At 35.1% G+C, this 23831-nt stretch overlaps 1 protein-coding gene across 4 annotated transcripts in view; it reads left to right on the top strand.

The window, feature by feature from the left end:
- Window positions 1–23831, top strand: part of LOC145673060 (membralin) — a 450418-nt gene that overhangs the window by 10645 nt on the left and 415942 nt on the right. For all 4 annotated transcript variants that reach the window (XM_081742403.1, XM_081742400.1, XM_081742401.1 and 1 more), the window contains exons 3-6: window positions 2851–3086; window positions 7259–7458; window positions 13987–14045; window positions 18754–18804. In XM_081742403.1, coding sequence (XP_081598529.1) covers window positions 2851–3086; window positions 7259–7458; window positions 13987–14045; window positions 18754–18804 — 546 coding nt within the window. The remainder of the gene's footprint in view (window positions 1–2850; window positions 3087–7258; window positions 7459–13986; window positions 14046–18753; window positions 18805–23831) is intronic.

Here is a 23831-nt window from a genome sequence, read left to right as displayed (position 1 = left end):
ATTAGGAGAGAAACATTATACAACATTCTTACAGAATTTGGAATACAAAAGAACCTAGTTAGATTAATTAAGGTATGTTTAAATGAATCACAAAGTGAAGTCCGGGTAGGAAATTTCTTGTTCACGAGCTTTCGCGTCTAGAATGGCTTAAAACTAGGAGATGCGTTGTCACTATTATTATTTAACTTTGTCCTGGAGTACGCAATAAAGAAAACAAAAGATAGCAATCAGGGCCTAGAGCTGAATGGTATTCACCAGGTTATGGCATATGCTGATGATGTGAATTTAATAGGGGATGATAGAACAACAATAGAAAGAAATGCAGTAGTCTCATTAAACGCTTGCAGGGATATGGGTTTAGAAGTAAATGTACAGAAGACTAAATACGTGGAAGTTCGTCGGGATCGTAATACTGCATATAATTGATGCGTTAAAATATCAAGTAATACTTTCGATAAAGTGAGCACTTTCAAATATCTAGGATCAATATTACCAGACCAAAACCATATTTACGAAGAAATTAAATGTTGACTAAAAGTAGGAAATTCGCGTTATTATTCATTCAAAATCTTTTATCGTCGCGAATTCTATCGAGGAATTTAAAGCATAAAATATAATTTAAACGATAATTATGCTTATTGTTCGTTCTGTATGGTTGCGAAACATGGTCACTTACTCTGAGGGAAGAACGTAGACCGAAAGTATTTGAGAATAAAAACCTGAGACGAATATTCGGACTTAAGAGGAACGTGAATGGGGAATGGCGGAAACTTCATAAGGAAGAACTACATAATTTATACCGTTTACCAAACTTTGTTAGGGTCATCAAATCTAGGAGGCTCAGGTGGGAAGGCCATGTAACCAGAACGGAAGAAAATAGGAACGCTTTCAAAGTTTTAACTGGAATCCCAATCGGAAAACAACCATTAGGAAGACCTAGGCGCAGATGGGAGGACAACATTAAGATGGATATCACACAAATAGGTATGCGAAGTAGAAACTAGATCCAGTAGGCTGAGGACAGAAGTCGATGGAAAGATTTTGTAAATACAGCATTAAACCTCCGGGTTCCATAGAGCATAGAGGTAGTTAGAGGTATTGTAGTTTTAGTGCTCAATGTTTCCAGGGTTCCCATGCAAATAACTAATTCCGAATCCAAGGTTCGTATCCGAAATATTGATGAGAAAATAAAGTTTTGAAGAAGTGAAAGAATTATATAATACTATTACCTTTTTTCTATAGATATGTCGTTAATATGGTGGAATCAGTTTTATGTACATGCATCCACACATTTTCAATACGTGTTTCGCTGTGACTTTTTTTTTTTTCTTTCTTTTATATGTAACTGAAGTTACTGATTAAAGTTTCAGGGAAATTGTTTAGTATCTTGCTTTGTGCAGGAATTTTTATTGGGTAGGTATTATGCAATTTCCTAACGTAGAAAGTACGTTATATTTGCTGTTATATTATTCATTATTCCAGTTAATTAGGAAATGAATATGAGAAACTCTATGTGGATAGTTACTTATCAGGGCTTGAAAACCGGGAAAGGTCAGGGATTTTTGCGTCGTGATTTTTGTAGTTGTCCGGAAGTAAGTATAAAACTAAATTTTATAGCTACAAACAAAGGGAATAAAGCTTCATAAAGTTTCAGAAAGATATAGTATATTTTATAGTATAGTACTAGAAGGTTATAGTATATTTTAAAACATAAATAAAAAAAGTGTGTTGAACTTATGTGGGATTTTGTTTTTTCTAAATCTCACCATAAATGATAATGTCGCGAGTCGCAAAAGTTTACTTACTTAGTCATGGAAGTTCAGGGAAATCAGTATTGTAGTGTGAACCATGGATAGAGCATTATTTAATTTCCCTTTGAATGTGGAAGGGTGAGCGTTATTTATGTTAAGAAAAGTGCTTATAATAAGCTTGTGTTTTCCAAATAAGTTTCTACTTAATAGTCAGTTATCATGTACAATCATCGGCGGAAAGAAGTACAAATAGGTACACGAAATGGTTTCTTTCCTTTACTGTACATATATATAAACCTCGTTGATGATTGAGATTAATGATCGAAAATTAAGTTGAATTTCACTCGAAATAAATAAATCTCATTATAAGTTATTGCTTTCACTAGTTGAAGAAATGCTTTTTTTTTTTTTTTTTTAATTATGCATATTAGAAAAAAAAAACTAATATGTTTCAAAACATAGTACTACTATCCCTACTTAAGATACTTCCATCTGTTGAGGTTCTATGAAATGTTATTTCAATATACGCATCAAGGTTCTCAATGACCTGAAAATACGGAAAAACTGGAAAAATCAGAGAATTGAACTTAGTCGTGCAGGGAAAGTTCAAGAAAAGTGAGAAAATTTTATGAAAAGGTGAGAAAGCCAGGAAAAATCAAGGAATTTTAATTTTCATGCCTTACTTCTCAGGATCCATTTATCTTTTTGCTGTACTCAGCTATTTGTAGGGGATATATTATAAACTAAATTAGTTTGTTTTGGAAAACTTCTCTATCTACACACGCACACACTGTATACATGCACATGTATAGTAGATGAGGAATCTCCTGGTCGAGAAAAATATAGTTGCTTTTTTATATTATATATAGCCTGGAAAATTTGTAAATCGTGACCTGGAAAACCTAGAAAAGTTAATGAAATTCGTGCTCGCCAAATAAATATGAACCCTAAGTATTGAATGTTCAGTCTTAAACAGGCGTTATTTACTTTATTACATGAATTTTATAATGATATTTGTTTCATTAATAATAATAATAATAATGAAGATTCCATCGAAATGTTGCCTTTTTTCATTTTCTTTTCTCTGTTTCTTGCGTAGGCTTTAACAGCATTTTTCGTGCTTGCCTATATCCACGTAGTGTTTTCACGTACGCCTATCAATTGCCTTGATCACATCAAAGATGATTGGCCGCGGGATGGCATCTTGAGAGTAGAAATCCTAAGAAATGGCGCAGAGGACTACAGTATAGAAAAGTCATATGCTAAGGAAGAAAAACTACGTCAAAAGGAAATGGATGATCTGAGTAGTGTACTGGGAATACTGGGTGGAGATGGGTAAGTAAGATCTAGAAAATAAATTATACAGTATTAATTATATTTATTTATTTATTTTTAAGAAAACATTCCACTTTGAAAACAGAGGGAGGCGTTTAAATGTAAGGTGGGTCAACATTGTACTCGTATTGCGTTCCAGCAGTTATACTCACAGTAACGCCACCAAGTGGCTGCTGTAAGGTAAGTCGCACAGAAAATTAAATTTTATAGCTACAAACTAAGGGAATAAAGCTTCATACAGTTTCAGAAAAGTGTATATAAGAATTAATATATTAGGTAAGCTTTTTTTTTCTCTTACATTGTAGAGGCAACATTTCAGTTTTACTGCTGTGACTTCCCTCAAGAGCCGCAACAAACAACAGAAAATAAGATAATTTTGCTGAATAGTATGTGTCAATATTTAGCAGCTTCAGCTGTTACTGTACACCATTTATATGAACTAAAATATATACTGCTTTACGATTTGTGTGGAATTTCTCTTTGATCTGAACTATTTAAATAATTTGTTCTCTTTTCTAAAGCAGTTTTGATGAAGTATCTCGCTTGAATCGAAAACTTCAGTGTGAAAATATCATTGTAGGATTTAGAAAATAAGAATCAAAATAGTTTAGCATATTTAAAAATTCGAGATGTTGTATGCTATCTTCATTTTCATAATGCGAAAGACTAAAGCAGAACGCAAAATTTCAGTCAGACGCACTCGCTATTCCAAAAATGCTGGTCGCCAGTATCTCACGTACAAATTATGAGAGGTCTCTCTTTCTCCCCTTCTCCCAAATAGTCTTTAGTTTGACAAAGAAGGAGATTGCATCACGGCATAAAATTTCAAAACCAAACATTCAGGATAATCAATTTTGAATTGGACAATTCATAAACATGTTAAAATATATTTTACCTTAAGACTTCATTTGTGTTAGTCTCTCGCTCTGCACTGAGGTACCAGTTCTCGATTGCAGTTTTCGAATCAGTACTTAAGTGAAGAGCCATTAATGGAAATTGTCAGCAAATCATCCAGTGTGTCAGTCTGCAGTGAATTCCTGTAGGCAGTCCTAACTCGGTGAGACTGCTGAAGCCTCTCTCACATAAAGCAGCATTCACAGCTAAACCTGCACAAAATGTGACAATTGGGAGCAAATTTGGGAATCGCGTAATGAAGTTTTAACTGTAAACCTTTTTAGTGTCTGATTCAACGTCAGTGAAGAAAACAAAAGTTTATATTCTGCCTACTCTGCTAAGACAAGGTCCACTTTCTCAGTGTATAAATCTGGTTGCAAGTACTTAGAAAGCAGTTATATTTCTTCACACCAAATTCAAGGATTTTTGCTTTAGGAAGACAACCCAAGAATGTTTCTTTTAGGAGGCCCAAGGAGGGGCAAGTTACAAAGTTGTGAAGACTTCACATTCCGTGTTTTCTCTCACTCAGTGACAATCATTTTCGTGCGAAACAGAAACTGCACAGCCCTATGAGTTCAGGCAGAAACAATTCCTACTGAACACTAGTCGCCAGTTCTAAATTTCTAGTCGCCAATGGCGACCGGAAATTTTGCGCCCTGGACTAAAGCTAATGCTCGCCTTTATGTAAAAGAATACTTTATGTGAACTTTTTATCTTCTCATACGTAGGTGAGTGTTTGCCCTTTGTATTGTCCGTTTGGCATATTTCTACGTAACTGTAGGGAAGGACTTGTAGGTTATTTAGAATTTTTAAAATGCGTGCGAGGGCGGTTTGATAAGTAATTTGGTTCAAATACTAGTAGATGACGCTAACGTAATCTGTATATGTAGTCATAAATTTTCCTTTCTATGAATAAATAATCAGTGGTCTCAAGTTATTCGAACAGTAATTTGTTGTTTGGGAGTTGCTTAAACAAAAGTATTTTGAGTAACAGTGAAAAATGGAGAAAATTGGAATTCATAATGTTCATTTTTTTGAGGAGAGGGGGAGGAAGGGAAAGCAGCGAAGGAAATTCATGAGAGGATTTTACTTACGTTTGGTAACTTATGCGCTACCTGTGAAACTGTTCGACCTCGGGTAAATGAATTTAAGCATACTAGCACTGGATGCACTACATCCTGGAGACCCAAAATCACCCATAAAGTCTCCATGATTTGGTTTTAGCCAACAAACTAGTGAAATTGCACGAGTTAGCAGAAGCCATAAGCATCTCATCTGAACGGGTTCATTTCATTTTTCATAATGAATTACATAAAAAACTGCGCAAGGTGGGTGCCGCATTTATTCACCCCAGGGTAAGAAAAAAGCTGTTTTGCTGAACAAAAAATGGCCGAGCTGCGATTTGAACTGCTTCCACATCATTCCTCGGACTAGCATTTCTGAAACTTTCTTGGTAGGATGAAAATTTGAAACAAATGAAGGGGTAATACAAGTATTTTGAAAGCCTCGAAGAAACTAATTTCCGCGAAAGAATCTTGAAACTAAAGGAATGTTGGTGAAGTGCATTGACCTTCAAAGGAACTATGTTAAATAAAAGTACGTTAAGAAACTCATATTGTTTCCTATAATATAAAAGTAAGTTTCATATCAAACCACCCTTGTATCCCAAGACTAGGGGTAGAATCAAAATTTTATAATGACAGATCTCAGATGTATCTCAAGATAAGACAACCAAAATGGCTCTGTGGTGTTCCAGATTGCATACCGTTCACTGCAAAGAATGGTATCAGCATACAAGAAAAGTATTCAATTCTGGTTGTAGTACATGTGGGGCGGATTCCGTATTAAATTGTAGGTTAACGTTTCACTCAATATCGCCTTCTGAAAGAGGGTCATATAGCTTCAAACATTCAAAACGAAGTAAGTAACAAGCAAGGTTTCCTTACATTTATGTTGCAGAAAACAGTCCGAATTTTGATTAATAACGTTGCCGTTCGTAAGGAATATTGTGTGGGAACCGCATTTTGAAAAATATAAAATAATAACTTTGTTATATCTTTTACAACTCTTGTTATCAGTTAAGAATAATATGAATGCAGTAAAAGAAATCTCTTATAAAAACATCCAAAAGTAATAATAATAATAAAAAAGGTATATTTTCGACAGTGTATAAATGTTTTAAGTTCAGAAATTTCTGTCGTCGTATATTATATTAATTTGCTGGGTGTTTTTGCAGTTCAACACTGTTGAGTAAAGTTAATTCAAAATCGTCAGTTGAATGTAGTTTGTAATCTTACGTAGAAGTACATAGCAAGGACCTTTTATTACCCATAAATTAGAAAAAAAAAATCTTATTATCGAATTACAAACTTATCGTATCACTTTTATTCTACAAAGAGAATTTCATACATCATGTCTTTCATGTAGCAACAAGTTTTCATTAGATGCACTGGAGAAGAGGTTTGAAGTGCTTCGGAACTGTTCGCAGATTTTGCATTAATGGCTATTTTCATGAGTAAGAGTTTTATTTTTAATTGATCGCATCGCATCAATTAGTAATTAATTTAAATGTAGTTTCAATGTTATTTCAAGCTGGACTGCTAAAACCCACGGATCTTTAGACAAATTAATCAATTCAATTCTAATTAAGTAGATTCCAATGAAATTCAGAAAGTGAAAATTGTTGTACTGACCGGGTATCGAACCCACGTCTCTGGCTTATCAATGCCAATGCGGTTACCACGACGATACCCAGCCTACTTCGTGACAAGCGAAACACTTATTTTTGAGGTCGGTACTAAGCTATTCAGATCACAGGATTTGACTTATAAGGAAGTGCAGTGGGTAGTGTACTATTAGAGATGATCGCACCGTTTGGGTAAGCCGGAAACCCAGTTTTGAATTCCGAGACACGGACAATTTGTCACTCTTGAGAATAAGGTGTAAGAAATATAGCTTTCTTTTTTCTCTCTCTCTATTTACCATTTAATGCCCCACTGCGAGCTCTAGGAAATGTGTGGAAAAATTATTTGATAAGGAATAAATGAAATCTATGTCGTAATAAATGTAATCAAACGTTCTTCGGGGAAGATGTTTTCATATTGAGCGTTATATTTCATAATCTATTCCAAATATTGGCGTGGAGAATCTGGGCAACCCTGGTTACAAAGCTGCATTTCAATTTTGGTTCTGACTGTCAATCATTTATTTGTGTAGTATTTAACTTAAAATATTTTTAAAACTTCCATTACACTATGTGATTACATGTTTGGTTTTAGCTTCGTTGACATTGAACCGTCAGCGGTTGAAGAAGTAACCCAAGAGACTGATAGTTCTCATGTGAGTGTTGAGGATGATTTGAACAATCAAACGCTTGACAAAAAGATTCTAACCACGGAAATCGGGAACGGCATTTTAGAAGGATTATCGATTCCTGGGGATGTGTCCACGACATTAGGACTGAAAAATGTGACGGAAGGTATGCAATAACATTTCTTTGTTTATGGACTATAGTATTTTTATCTGTTTAAAATCATTGTAAGTAATACGGTGCAGTTTATGATATGCACCAGAAAAGAGCGAAAAAATCTTCGTTTTTCTTTGTTAAATGCCGAATGTAGGTTTGTTGTATTTCTTTCGAATTCATCTAACGTATATTGCGCAAAATATGCTCAAATGGGTTCTATAATATATACAGGGTGTTTCAAAACAATACCGATAATGTTTGGGAGGTGATTCCTGACATCAAGATAAGACAAAAGATATATACTAACCTGGGTGCAGAAATCTGTCATTTCGGAGTTATAGGCTGCCAAAAACGAAAACTCCGAAAGGAAGCATTTGTGCACCCAAGTTGGTCTATACTTTTCGTCTTATGTTGGTGCAGGAATCATCTCCCAAATGTTGTCGGTGTTGTTTTGAAACACCCTATATATATATATATATATATATATATATATATATAAAATTAATTTCCATTCTCGAATTATTGGAATACCAATATGTAGTTACGTTTCAGTTATTATAAAGGTAAACAAGAAAGTTCTGTCGCTTTTTTACTTACCACCTTCGAACATCAATATGTCACCTAAGACGTCCTGGAAGATCAAACATAATTTCCATCAGCATCGACGACCTTCTGCCAACGTTTTGGAAGGCCATGGGTTCCATCGTGGTAGAACTTGGACCGTGAGGCGAAGAAGGTATCAAGTACATTTTACACTTCCACTAGGGATTTGAACTGGCGTCCTCTAGGGTGATTTTCCAAGGAATGGAACAGGTGTTAATCGGACGGTACAACGTCCGGGGAGTACGGCGGATTCAATAGTGTTTCCCATCCAACGCGTAGAATGGTGTCCCGGGTCATCGTAGCCACGTGGGACTTAGCGTTGTCCTGTAACACGACAACCATTTTGCGATTCAGAAGTGTCGTGTGCTGGCTCCAGAGTTTTGAGTTTTTCTTGAACACGGCTCAACTGCTGATAGTACACAGTCGCATTGATGCTCTGACCAAGTGGTAGCAGTTCCTGATGCACGATGCCGCGAGCGGTCCACCAAACACACAGGAGGACCTTCTTCTGGTGCAGTGCTGGTTTCGGCTGTTTTGGAACCGGTTCATGGGATGCTAACCAATGATGACGGCGCCGTGGAGCTTGGTACAGGTCCTACTTCTCATCACATGTCAACACCTTGTCCAGAAATGGCTCCTTCCTCAGACGAGATAGCAAAGAAATACAGGTGTCTGCTCACGTTGCCTTCTGGCCCGTAGTCATATGATGTGGGACCCATAGACCCAAGTTGTAATACTTCCCAAGTTGATGGAGGTGCTGCCGAATGGCTTCTCTACTCATACTGAATTGTATCCCAGTTCCTCACATGTCTGGCCACTGTATGTCTCAATTGGTGCCTGAAGGTCTTCATTTTGTACATGTGTTTGTCTTCCGGCACGTGGTGCGTCTTCGAGTGTATCGTCACCGTCCTTAAACTTGTTAAACCACCGCTGCACTGTCCGTGTAGTCACGACACCCTCACCAAAGGCCTGGCATGTCTTCCGCCCCGCTGCAGCGGCGTTTGACCCCCGTTTGAACTCGTATAGCATACACACCCTTATGACACTCTGTGGAGGTCCCATGTTCACCCTGTCCTTACGCAAACAACCAGGTAATATGTTAGATATACCCACACCAACAACTGACCTTCGCCTGATCTCCATTCGCATTCAAGTCACAGTGTGAGGGTCAATTGAACACAGGCCTCCACAAAAAGCAACCGAACTTTCTTGGTTACCTTTATAGATTGCGCTTGAAGTAAAAGTGTATAATACGATGATTAATTGCTGGGCTTGGTAAGAGCAGAGAAGTTTTAATTGCTTAAGTAGTGTCGTACCAGTTTTTATTTGGATATACTAATGAAATGAAATCTTTCACTTATACGTCCCACAGTTATGCCATGTAGGCTAAAGGAGATTATGATGACAATGGATGAAATGATGGAATGAAGAAAACGGAGGAAACGGGAGAATCTCGTGAAAACCTACGCACACAGCACAAAGCACACTTGACATGTACTGGAATCGAACCAGGCACTCAACGCATCAGTGGCGAATGCTGTACTACTGAGCCACCGTGGCCTTTAGATACTAGTTTTGTGTGATGTATATTTTGTCTATAAAAGTTGGTAAGGAATGAATGCTATAAAATTGGTATCTATCTCTAAATTACAAGAACTAACCGTGCATTTCCAAATGTATATTTCTGCTTATGTTATTTTGCTCTTCTGTGGGGTACCTTTGTAAGTAACTGTGCTCCTGCTGCTTTTCTTTCTTTCTTTTCCTTTCTTTCTTTCTTTCTTTTTCTTTTTCTTTTTTTTAAACTTATTCATACATAAAGAGGACTTCTTGAAATATAAGATTATCCGAAAATCTTTTTGTATTTCGTAGTTTCACTTGGAGATCCTCATCTATCTTCATTTATAAAATTTTTGTTTTTGAAACAGAAAGCTATTTACAAATATTTGAGCAAAAATGTTATTCCGTCCCAAAGACTCATAGTGAGTCCTATTTGCAAAATATGAAACTTTTTCAAGGTTAATGCTTGTTATTTAATGATACGGAATAATAATTAATTATAATCTGAGATGAAGAGAGTTGTGGTAGTATTGTTTTAATGGAATAATAGAATTTTACTATGATCTAATGTGGTCTTTACGTTAGACTTAGTGAGTTTGTTTTAGTAAGTGTTGTTTATATTGGCAGCTTAAGCAAAGTACCATACTATCACTGTTTTCGATTAATTTATCAGCCTGTAAGTTTTAGTAGCAGTGGATTCATCTTCCTTTTATGGTCATCAAATGTATAGTAGTGAAATACACTAGAGACGAAGCTATGCTTCAAATAGTAAACAAACTGTCTAGAAGAATTGAGGGAAAGGAAATATATAGATCTTGCAGCTAGAACAAGAAGAAATAAGCCACTGTGGTTCAGTGATAGAGGAAAAGTCCGTGGTTCGATTCCAGACAGTGTGTGTTTATGGTGATAACATCGTATTCATTTGTTTTGATATTCTCCTTTTTTTTTTTTTTTTTTTTTTTGCCTCCTTCCACTAACCGGGGAATCCGGCTCAATGCGGCTCTGTGACAATTGTTTTCGACTATGTATATCTTTAACTTCATCCGAAAATGTAGGCTCGGTATCTTACGGAAGATATCTCTAAGAAAAGCTAACATAAAATACAAGATTGTACTTAACACCAAAATGAAGACCAGATCGAATTTCCCATTTGAGTACGGAACAGTTAGATTCGGTCCATACTTCATACTCACATAGTTAATTTAGACAGGATAAGAGCATTAAGATTAATTCTTTGCGTAAAACCAAGACCTAAACAGTAGTCTAAACCTCGATCTAGCCGGCCATTATTTTAATAATAGTAGCCATTCTAATAACTGAAATATCATCAACAAAAGTTAAACAGATATGTATATAATTTCAATGTGAAGTAACTAACTGCAAATTTTTACTAAATTTTTGTTCTAATTCGTTAACGAAGTTAGTTAGTTTCTTCTTTAAGGTAAAATTTCATTGCAACAGTTTTATGAGAAAAAGGAAAAAGAAACATAGTTGAGAATATGTAACATTCCATAAGGATTCTCATCCATATTTGAATACAATAGATAATATTTACATCTAACAAAATAATAGAAATTAACGTGGTAACAATAACGGGACTTCTACATCAAAATATATTTTGAAATTAAGATACACAAATAGATATTAAATTAAGAAAGCATACTTTAGGAAGAAAACATGGTCTTTTTACCTAAGTCAGCTGTAAGAATTGTCCCCTGATCAGAAACTTGTTACAAGGCAGAATTGGTCTGTAACATCCTCCACATTCTCATTCCACCATTTTTTCCATAATCATTCACTTCAATTAATCATCCTTCTCCTTGAATCTAAAATGCATAATTCTGGAACATACAACTAGAAAAATTATTAACTGCAAAGACGACGGAACGGGAGATACCTGAAGAATAGTAATAAACAATATTGTGATGACTATAAGGGTTGGAACTTCAAGCTAAATTGAAAAAAAGTAGAAGAACTTTTTTCTTTTCCGTGTACTAAGAAAATGTCCTTCAAAGCGTCGTTGATGTTTTGCGTTTGCACCAATAATCAGTAGATCATTTTGTGTATACTTTCAATAAGCGGGGAAGCTAATACATTTGAACGGATGTTCTTGGCATTAATCGTATAACTCCGCATATTTCATTAACTATTTGTTCTGTAGTAAGGATGAAACACAACAGATACGGGATGATCGTATCGACAATGAGGAAATATACTGTAAGGTCGGAGCGTAGATGTAGGTGTATGGTATACAACCTCTCTGCTTTTTTTTTTTTTTTTTTTTTTTTTTTTTTTTTTGGACCAGCGGGTCAAGGAGCGAAGGTGAAAGTGTCTCCTCAGTTAAAAAGGAATAACGTAATAATTGTATAGGCAAAACCAAATGTACTATTGACCAACAACAAAACCAGATGTGTTATAGTATCCAGATAATTCCATGGTTTGTAATTGTTTGCGAATGACATTGACCTCTTTACAGTATGCAAGGTGTCCCGGGAGAAAGTGAACGATACTTTGGGAAATAGTAGTATATGTAGAAAATCGTAAACAAAAACAGTAATATGTAAAACATGGAGATGTAAGGATACTTGTAGGATCATGCTGATACTAATTGTTATTGCATTAAATTGTGGTGTAGCAATAATTAGTACATGATAATTAAGTAATTTAGCAAATAGTTGATGATGAAGAATACAATGGTAACATGTGCTGGTCAGTACTGACATGAAGGCTCGTAAGAAGGTGAAAAGACTACATAACAGATCATGTGGATTCTCAAGAATGCCGCAACCAACATCGTGCACTTCTGAGTGCCTCGGAGAACACCTTGTGTTACACTACGTAACTCCTGATGATGATCGCGGACTAACTCAGCAGCATTCATAATGCGAACTTTCTTATTGCCCTTTCCCGGTAAACCTGTTTGATTCACCTCAGAAATGAAAGAGGGCTGAGGTAAGGAGAACGAACTGCCAAGTAACCAGACTACTATGACTAGTTCATCGATTAGCGTAGGTGGCATTCAGATGTTCAATGATCAACCTACTGACATGAGCTGGTTCTCTGTCATATTGCAAGATGAGATTTCGTTTTGTGCGCAAAGGAACATCGTCGACCTGGTCCATCAAATCATTTTGTAACAGATAAAGGTACCGGTGTGCATTCATGCGTTCATGAAGTATAAAGGAATCAGGAATGTCGTCAGCCATGCCATACCACACGTTTATAAAAAAAATGTCTTGGTATCCTGTGACAAGAGTTACGTTAGGGTTTTTGCAAAAATTCCACCATTTTAGATTGAAAATCTTATTTCCAACATCTTTTCTCTATTCCTATTTTTTTTTTTTCGTATCTTTGCTAATAGAGGTATTGCACGGTTGTCTGTAATTAAAAGTCACTTACAGTCAAATGCACAATTATATAATAAAACAGACCGGTGATATTATTGTTCTTATTGTCGTGTACATTAGTCACTTTGATATCCACTCCTTCATGATCGTCATGAGGAGATCACTGGTCTTCCTACTATGTAGCATAGGATATTGAGATGGAGAAAGCTAGTTGCTTAATTTAATTTAATTTAATTAAAAGAAACTTAAGTTAGTTGCAGGAAGTACGGAGATTGAATCTTTTTTTTCTTTCTGTCAGTTTCACTTTTAACCATGTCAAGCAATACTACCCTGATTTGCATTCATAATAAATAAATAAATAAAAGCCCCCAAAATTGTCCAATCTGTACGTTTCGGCGAAGAATTTATTACTTTTTTCAGCATAAATTCTTTCAGAAAAGTATGTTGTTTGTGAAACTACATTCCTTTTGTTAATTTCTGAATATAATTACTTTCCGTAATTCCAGTAGCATTTGTTTCATAAAATTACCCTTTTGCATATAAAAGCTCTTCATAAGCACTCACTGTATTCTATCTATGTAGCTGACTAATAATAGTCCCACTTGTTTTACTTAAGTTTATTTATTTATTTATTTTTTTTTTAATCTCTTAACAAACGTAATTGGTTTTAGAAAAGTCATAACATTAAACACTATAAGTAAAAACCAATGCACCACTTATTTTGATTTTGCACTACAGTTCTAATTTCTTTTAACATCCCTCAAACATTCAAAATTTTGGAGGTATTTCCTTTTTAATTAGTATTCCTTTATGCTAAGAATGTACCGAGACTTGATATAGTTTCACAGACAAAATTAGTTATCTGAACGAATTTGAGCTGAGTAAGGCAATAAATTCTTTGCCGAAACGTATACATTGGGTAGTTCTTGAGTGTTTTTTTTTCTTGTGAATGCATCCTATTAAATCAAGTAGCAATTGTAGTTCCTAGCAATTGTTTATGCAACTGTGAAGTTTTTTAATTGTGTAATTTCAGGGAATGAAGAATCAAGTACTTCTAGTTCGTGGGAAGGAGGACAACCCAAGCCTGAACAGGTGGGACAGTCTTTGTGAATAAAAATTATAAATTTTAAGATTTAAGGATAGTGTATGGAACTAAATATACAAGTAAAGTTTGAGAAGTAGTAATCGTGGTGAAACTTTCTAGAAGGAAGTATATCAAGTTAGTAAGTCAGGGTACGGATTATTTATCACGTGCTATTAAATTAAGAAAAAAAAAAATGTGCATGCATAATGCGATGTGTTATTTAGCTAAAACCATTTCAGTGGAGTCTATAAGTTTTCTCGGTTACCGAATGTTCGTGCAAAATTCGCCGTATATCTCTTATACGTGTGACTTCATACTTATTTCAGTTACAGATTATGGTCACTAAATTGCTGTAAGTAAAAAACTTCTTCACATTAGTTCATAAGTTGGTATGTTGTTTCTGTCTGCCCAAAACTATTTCTATATTCCGCTTGGATTGAGAATATAATTACTGTAAATTTCAGTTAACCTTTTCTAGCCCTCCTCGCTGGTCTAAGTGGCTAGTTCGTGCACGTGTATTGCACGTGATCCCAGATTCGAATGCCGGTGGGAAAACGAAAATAATTTCACTATCATTCAGCTTTCATTAATCTTCCATCTCCTTTAGCCTAAAGGACATAAACTTGGGATGTTAAAAAAAAAAAAAAAAAAAAAAAAATCAAGTTTTATATACATACATATAGAAAGCACTGCGAAAAATGCAGAAAAGACTTGTTGGCAGAAGAGCCTTAATTTTAAATTATTTTTATTATTTTTTCGCAGTGCTTTCTAGAAAATGTGTGGGTGAATATTTGCGGCAGTCATATTCTCAAGTTAGGTGAAGCATGCACGTTGCCCTGGGTTCGATTCCCGGTTAAGAACACTATAAAATTTAAACATATTTTGGTGGTACGAATCCCACTTCAAAATGTTGGTCTACTTCACGTATAGCCTCGGGTACTAAAATGGGACGCTAAACTTACAAACAAACAAATAAATCATCAAGCGAGATGGGTACAGTTGAAGTTTTGAAAGGAAGAAAACAACATACCAAATTTCTGAACTTAGGTGAACATTTTTTTTTTCAGCAGGTTTGTGACTAACTAGTAATTGAGATGACATCATACGTATATTAGATTTCACAGGAATTTTTTCATAGGAGATTTGCCAACCGAAGAAAATGACAGATTTTACTGAAACTGTTTTCGCTCTCACTAAATAGTACATAAAATTATAAACACACAGAATGGAATGTGTTACATGGGTATTGATCTCTCACTCCTTCACCTTAAAGGATTAGTTGTGATTTTTTTTTTTCTCGCAGTTCCTCATATATGAATGTTGAGAAGACTGGAAATCTTTTATAACGAATTATTGAGATTGTAGTTTCCGTCTTGAAAGATTTATTTAAAAAAAAAAAAAAAAAAAAAAAAAAAAACTTCTTTTATGTGTATTGATAAATGTAACTCGGGTCATAGATGAGATATCTTAAATAATTTCAGAAAAAAATATTAGGAAGTTATTTAAACTTTCTAAACTGTACACAATAATTTTACATACCAATTATTAAAGGAAGTTTTTTAAATCTTTCAGTATTTTATACGGCATTACATAATAGTTGTGTTCTCTACGCAGTTCTGGTAGCTGGAACAAAAATGAATAGAACATTATTTTAAAATTTAACAAAGTGCAATAGTAACACTATTTTGTGTGTACAAGCTTGAAATTATATATATATTAAAGTGCTAGGTTTATGTGTTTGTTTCCAGTCCTTTCGACAATGAGATCTTGAAAACCACAAATGCTAGAAACGTGCCGTTTTTGCTGGTCGATTCTAAATTTTGTGTAGATTGTCCACTTCTAATTGAATATTTAAAAAACGTTGCCGTTATTTCTTTCTTACACTTTTTTTTTTAATTTTTTTATAGAGGTACACTGGAAATGTTGAAATTTAAAAAAAGTAAAGTATCATATCCTATGAGTTTACATTCCAGCACAGCATAGTTATATACAGGGGTTGCATATCTCTCAAGCGTTTGTTTCATGGTCAAATGACAATGAAAAACGAAGGATAACCATTTCTCTAGGCTAAGATGATTCTTTATTTTTTAGAGTGTTTTGCCCAATAAACACCATATGTCACTAACATTATAATTGTGTATGTAATGTATTTGCTTATTATATACTGCATACAAGAAGAAAGAAAACACTGATCATACATGAATTAGAAATTCTAGCCGGAAGTAGACTCAAATCTTGCAAATGGTGCGAGATATTGAAAATATCTACCCTTTTGTGGCACCCCTTGCTGATTTTTATCAAGACGTGTTTCACTTGTGTCTGTAAAGGGACATGTACAGATAGTATGTGAGGAATGACAAGGAGGTTCATGCTCATATGTGAATGATGCGCTGTGTAGAGAGCACAGGTTCAGCTAGGATATGTATAAAATTGATATCTGCAATGTAAAGCAATTTTTTTTTACGTGTTACATAAATCTCAAGGGGAAAACCCAGTTATTTTCAAGACAAAAAACAATAATCACAAGATTTTTTTTTATTAAGTACAGCCACATTTTTTGAACATTCATAAAGAAGAAAGTTTTAAATAATTCACAACAAAGCTTTTAGGCGGAGTGGGAACTTCACATATAATACCCCAATATTGTTTTCAAATGATATGCGCTTTTATAATTTTACAACTTCAGCAATGTAAGGAAAACAGTTTACTAACCGTAGTAGGTGTTTGAGAAAGTACCCAGTACGGATCGAAGTGATTCGCACGGATTAACAATAAATTCAGCACGAAATAAAGGAGTAGGGTATTGAATTCTCAGTTTGTTGTTCTAATTAGCTATAATTGCCACTAGAGAACAGGAAGGGGACAAAATCTCAACGATTTGAAGTGATCTTTAAGAGTTCTGAAGAAATAGCATAGCCCCCACATATAATGTTATAGAGCAGCATGTGCTAAATGATTTCAGTGAAGATAATACTCATCTTTAAACTTAAGCTTTAGCGTATTTTAACACTATCGACCTACTTGTTGCTGTATTCTGAGAATAGCTTGGTCTTCTGTTACTGCATACGGTTCACTAGTATCATTTTCTTTATTTAACAGCATGTTCAGTTACGTAGTTCTTCATTTCTAACATTGGAAATATTAAGAATTCCGTAAGAGTTTGACACTATTAAGAGTTTTCATCCCGGCGAAATTAAAATACCGCTAATTTTACATTAATTATGTGATATCTTCAAATAGATAAAAGATAATTGAAATATGGAACAAGAGCGCCCTAGACAATATTATTTTGCGTGAGGTGCCCTTATCACAAGTCACCTAGTAGCTTTATGTTTTCAGCTGTTTAGAAACGCGAAAATAAATGCTGATTTTCAAAATGGCTCGAAATCGAAAGCAAATAAGTGAGTCGAGATAACGGTTTCTCATGTAAAATGATATTGTCTAGGGAACTCTTGTTCCACATTTCGATTATCTTTTATCTATTTGAAGATATCACATAATTACTGTAAAATTAGCGGTATTTTAATTTCGCCGGGATGAAGACTCTTAATTAATTAGCTTAAAACTCTAGAAACAGCATTGAAGTCACATATTAAGTTAACAAAACATTGGTTATTTACCAATATATCCTACCGTGGGAAAACTAAATATTCTCCAAACGAATCGGAACAACAAGCTAGTTCCGTCTTCAGTGGTAAGGTAATAAAGATAAAATTGGATGAGAGAAATAAGTGTTACAAATAAATTTCAGTCAGTTTCTATAATGCTATAATATTGCAGGACTGCAATAGTGTTACGTGTTGTTTTCTTTTTTATTTTGAGCGAATGTTTTTTTTTTGTATTATTTCTTAAATAACCTTTAGAAAAATAATTGATTGAGCGGAATCAATCTATAGCTGAAGACTTTCGTGAGATGATTTATTATTACTCGTAATTTTACTCTTATAGATTGATTAATTCTTTTAACTTTACGTGGTGAAGTTTGAACGAAGGAAGATTAATTGTACAGGGTGTCCTAAAAGTTTCTGGAGAAAATAATCATTTTGGTATTCACATACGTCAGGGACTAGATCAGTAATTATCAGATGCTTGAGTAGGTCAGCGTGGTCTCTTAGATCTCCAGATCTCATTTCACTTGATTTTTATCCTTGGGAGCATTTGAAGGTCATTATGCATTAGGAAAAGGTTCCAAAAATAAAGCATCTACAAGAACATATCACCAACTCCAGTTGTGGTTATACATATACTTCAGCAATGAAGAGACGCATTGAAATGTGTTTTCAAAATAATGGTAATGTAGAGGATATACTATATAAATAAAAATAATTTTCTTTAAAAAATATGGACACTTACGGGACACCCTGTATACTTACGCCTATTTTCAACATCGAGGTTATATGAGACGGGAACTAATATTTCTGTTGGGGTTCATACCACTACTCAGAATTTTATCCAAGTCAAGCACTTTGTAACATGCATACAGTTAGACACTGAGGATAACTTGAGTAAAAATTTATCAGAAACATTCTTTTATATCTCGCTTTATCTTCCAAGTACTTAGATGTACATATGCTACCATGAATAGATTTTCGCATATCTCTTCAATCGTGCTGGTTAAAACATAACTGGCATTGTCAAACACAGTTCTTTCACTCTTTTTTTCATGTTTTAACGCAGCCAAATGTATTACTTACCTTTTTTTTTTTCTTTCTTCAGGAATCTACGGGAGAGTCTGGTGCATATGAGGAAGGAAAAACAACTGAGGAGGTAATATATTCATTTCTAAACAGAACTACAGAAGGTTGTTCGCTATATATCGTACCCTTTTCGATTCGGTGCCGCCACCTGGCGTATTTTGCGGAACCTATCGGTTTGTTGGCGAAAGCATTATTGTATCTATGACCTTGTACGTGCGTAAGTATTATCAAATGGCGCCAAAAATCAACCGGTATTGGAAAGATTACGTATTGGCCCTTTTCCATTCTAAGTTTTCGTACGTACTTATTGTGAAATAGTATCGGGAGAATGGATTAACGCTCGGGGTAATTACTCCGACAGCAGGCTCCTCTTGTGAAACATTCATCCATGAAAACCACCAGAAGAAGGGTTGAAGCAAATTGACTCCTGTAGTGCTAAGGAGGATCCGTTGATTAGCGTGCCAAGGAAATTACCCGACGTAACGTGATAGGGCCACAGATTCCACCTCGCAGCTGTGAACAAAACAATTTGTAAGCGCCTCAGGTTGAAGCTTATACGGAAGGCCTGTGTACACCACGTGCTGCTGCATCTAGAGATGCAAGGGCTCGGAAAAAAACCGGCTTTTTTGGAAAAAAAATCGGTTTTTTCTGCTTTGCTTTTTTGCTTCGGAAATTTTGGGCTTTTTTCAAAATACTGCTTTAAATTGATAAAACAGACTTTGTATCGCTTCTCTATAACACACACACAAAAAAAAAAAAAAAAAAAAAAAAATCATTTAATTAGTGGTTGATGCTGATAATAATATAAAACATCGAAAATAAACTATGAATTTCGAAAAGTTATTTCAAACAATTTTTCTTCAACATATTTACATTATGAATTCCACAGGATTAACCAATGTATATAATAAGAATTTTTTAACCTCCTATATACAAAAGTAAGCAGAGTTGGCAAGAACCGTGGTTGTTTTTGAATATGCCAAAAACCCGTTTTTTGGGGGATGTTTAAACCAGGCTTTTTTGGTTTAAACCAGGCTTTTTTGGTTTAAACCAGGCTTTTTTGACTTAGATTTTTTGCTTTATGTATTTATATTACATATTCACAGAAATAGCCTAAGTTTGTTTCGCCTTGATGTTATTATGCAACAGCGGGGTTATGCCGGAAGAACTCCCATAAGCTTAAAGAAGTGCGGTCAGTAAATTTCTTAAGTTGAGAATCTCCCGCCCTAGCCATTGGGAAAATCCCGTCATTACTTGAAATGTAAGACAATAACGGGAAAATCCTGTTATTGCTTTGCATGTAAAATTTAAAGGTCAACGTACCATAATCAGTACGCTAAAACTGAGGTATTAAATTACAAATTTAGTACCGGTACGTAGATATCATTGAAAGTCCAATCCAAGCTAATGTTGAAAGCTACGTAGGCAATCGATAAATTTTGCCAATTTCTATCAATATATTTAAGCAATATTGGCTTCTTTATAAAACAACACGCACTTAGGCATGTAGAAATATACAATTTGGTTTGTTTCGTATATTTAAGCTTAACATCCTTACGAAATACCGAGGTTATCAAGGAGAAGACTTTCGCTTAAACTGACATCCGAACCGCTACTTGGGTTACGCATGAAAGAAGGATTGTGGTTCGACCGAGAATTGAACATGGGACACCTTGATTAAAAGGTGAAAGGGAAATAAAACTATTGCAGGTGGTTTGATATCTGGAAACGTTACCATGAAGTTCACACGATTTGCATTTTTCATTCTTTTTATTTTTGTGGTGTAAACCAGTTATTAAAAAAAAAAAAGTTGGTGTAAATCAGCCAACCCTAAAAGTAAACACTTCTTTTTAAAGAATACACAAATAACTAGCAAAATAGTATGTAGTATTTTTACTTCAAAATATTCCATACCCTCTTTTTGAAACAAAATAAAATTAAAATAAAACATAAGAGAAATACTTAGATTTATATGATACACTTAAAGGTTGCACATCTAGAGCTTTTGGTTCTGTATATTCTTGAAATTCTACAGTTAAGTTTTATAGAACCACCATCACAGTTTACCCAATCCTCAAGTTTTCTGAATTTTTAACAAGAGGGATTCAACATCTCATTACGGAACTCCCCCCCCCCCCCCAAAAAAAAAGACTACGGAATATATTTAAGTTAAGCTAAATACAACTGCACAACAAACATGACTGAGTGATTAGCTTTTGCGCTTCTATCGGGAAATCCGGGATTCAACCAGCATTCGACCATTCTGACAAAGCTTTTCTTCATTCCATCTGTGAATGTAGAAATAGTGCGTGTACTGTGAGTTGGGCGACTTCCTTTTTTATTGTTTTTAAATCGTTATTATTACTAATTACCAGCAGTGACGGTTTTGCGAAGGTTAGGGGGGCGGTCTTTCGGACTGAAGCCCGTTCCCCAAAGTTATGGAATGTCTGCAACAAACGAAATATCTATTATTTATGCCTTTACTCATAAACTTTAAGCTCCCGTCAAATAAAAATTACGAATGTTTAAAAAAACTAAACATTAGTAAGAAAAACCCTTCCCAAAATACGCCACTGATTCTCAGTATAAAATGATTTTTAAAGTTGTATCCGGAAGATTATTGCTAAACATATAGACGAAACGAAATATTAGTTATGCCTGTACTCATAAACTTCAAGCACTTCCCAAATAAAATTAGGACTTTTTAGGAAACGAAACAATCAGAAAAAACCCTCCTAAAGTACTTTTCTAAATCCGCTACTGATTATTTGTATAAATTGGTATTCAAGGTTGTGTCCGGAAGATTATTGCTAAATCACTTCACAGCTACAGTATAACAAAAATGTGAAAGTACGGTTTGACGGATATATTGAAAAACGTACGCTTTGACGGATAAATAGAAAAACGGGCAAGTTTAACTTTTGCGCTAGAAGCTAGAGTACTAAAAGCTCTTAGAAATGAAACACGGATGACAAACTAGAGAAGAAAAAAGATGTCGGTAACTCAAAAGTTAAAATAAAGTTAAATAGCCTCTAAAATTACCCTCAAATACTACATTCTTCATGTTAGCTTTAATTCGTAAAACATGTGCTCCATCCATCTTGATGGTGAATTTCAGAGCGAAATATCACATTCAGGTCATGGAATTTTTATCCAACTATAGAATATACTATAAGAAAGCTATTTAGATAGAAAAATCATGAAGTTGAAAAAAGCCAAAATTTCCAAAATTCTCGTTTTTTTCCCAAAAAAGCCGGCTTTTTATGTGAAAAAAACCATCGATTCAAAAAAAGCCGGCTTTTTTGCATCTCTAGCTGCATCACATTGCCAAACATAGACGAACTCGGAAAACTGTATGAAAAGTACTTGGCAGGTTCCAAATGGAAGAAAGTTGTCACGATTAATGAATCATATTTCCATCTCATTGCTGGTTGTCACGTTCGGACGATCACATACCATGACATTGACGGCAAGGGGCTCAGCAACTTTGTTCGTCAGTGCCTATCTTACGCCGGAGCTTGCTGCAATGGAAACTGCGAGCCATGTGATAATCCACAATGCTGGGAGTCCAATAGAACATGATCGGTGGTGGCGGCGTGGTATCTCTTAAGGTGAGTACCCATCAAAAATGGTCAGATATAAAGCGAACAACCTTCTGTTTTTACCTTTATACTCTAGTGTCTCGTTTTATTGTACTGAAGTGGGGCCATTCCGCTTTAATTCAACCAATATACATAAGGTTTTTGTAACGACTGTTACACAGAAACAGTGCAATATGTATGTGAATTATTTATGCGATGATCTTCACCAAATTTGAAGAAAATCTCAAACAGTGAGTGACAAGGTAGGGAGGGTAATTTTTTACTTACGCTGTTCCCGAAGTGCGGGCGAGCGTTGTGGAGAAAAAGTGGCTAAGTCTCGAGCAACTGAGGCCGGGTTTTGTGCATAATAACACAGTGCTATGTTACTTGTATGATGATCCCTGTCTACCATGATGATTCCTTTGTTATCGTAAGCAAAATCTTAATTTATTTGACTTTCGATTGAGCTTGTCGACATTTTGTTGGTCGTGAAGAATATAAGAGTTCCCCCACTCGTTGGAATGTGATTTCAACTCTGGCTCAAAGTTTCTGACCAACGTTTCGCCAAAAGCAGCAGTTCGATCTGCCCACTGTTAACTCACCGCACACTTCACGTAAAGCACTGTAGATTTCGTCGGGTTTTTGCTACGTAAAGTTTCATTCTTAATGTACGACCTTCGATTGTCAACGGTACAGAACCACCTGCAGCCTCTATTTCCAACAGAACACCGTGTGCGTGGTTTTCTCGGGGTTCTCCCGTTTCCTCCCACTTTCTTCATTCCACCCTTTTATTCATTATTCATCATCACCGTCTTCTTTAGCCTAACCGGCACAACCGTGGGACGTAAAACTCAAAGATTTCATTTCATTTCTTCTATTTCCAACATTTGTCGCAGTCAGATGTGTACACTACAGAGTTCACAAGCACACGTCTTGCTGTCTCATAAACTGAAGTTTGATGCAAGGTGTACTGCGATTGCATCATCCATTACATAGTGCTGCCAGTGTGGGCCACGGTGGCTCAATGGTAGAACGCTTATCGATCCCAGTCCTCACCAAATGGACTTTGTGGTGGACAGACACTATGTACATGAATTCCTTTCTTGCTTTCGTTTCCTACCAATTTCTTAATTCAGCCAATTCATTATTCAATTAATTCATTATCATCTACCTTATCTTCACAGCTTCCCTTAGCCTCAGCGCATAAGCGTGGGATTTTAATTTTTTTCTTTCTTTTAAAGTCAACCTGTGGATTATTTATGACATTATCCTCATATTTTTGTCGCTGTTCTTTTAATTCCTTACTTTCACTTTTAATATTTGTACTTTACAAATTTTATTGAAACAGTTAATGACATATTGGTTTAGCACTAAAGCTCTCTTCGTTGTGAACAGTTATTGATTATTTATATAAGATTTTGGGTGTTTATTGTGCTTAAATACCAACAGTAACCTGGTATTTGTTTTTGGGCCTGAGAAATAAGAAAAGAAAAAAAAAAAAAAAAAATTGGCATCT

Source organism: Thermobia domestica, chromosome 16 (genome assembly GCF_964235325.1).
Source record: "Thermobia domestica chromosome 16, izTheDome1.hap1.1, whole genome shotgun sequence".
Classification (NCBI taxonomy): Eukaryota; Metazoa; Arthropoda; class Insecta; order Zygentoma; family Lepismatidae; genus Thermobia; species Thermobia domestica.
Note: the sequence above shows the minus strand (reverse complement) of the source record. Positions and strands in the feature narration are given on the sequence as shown.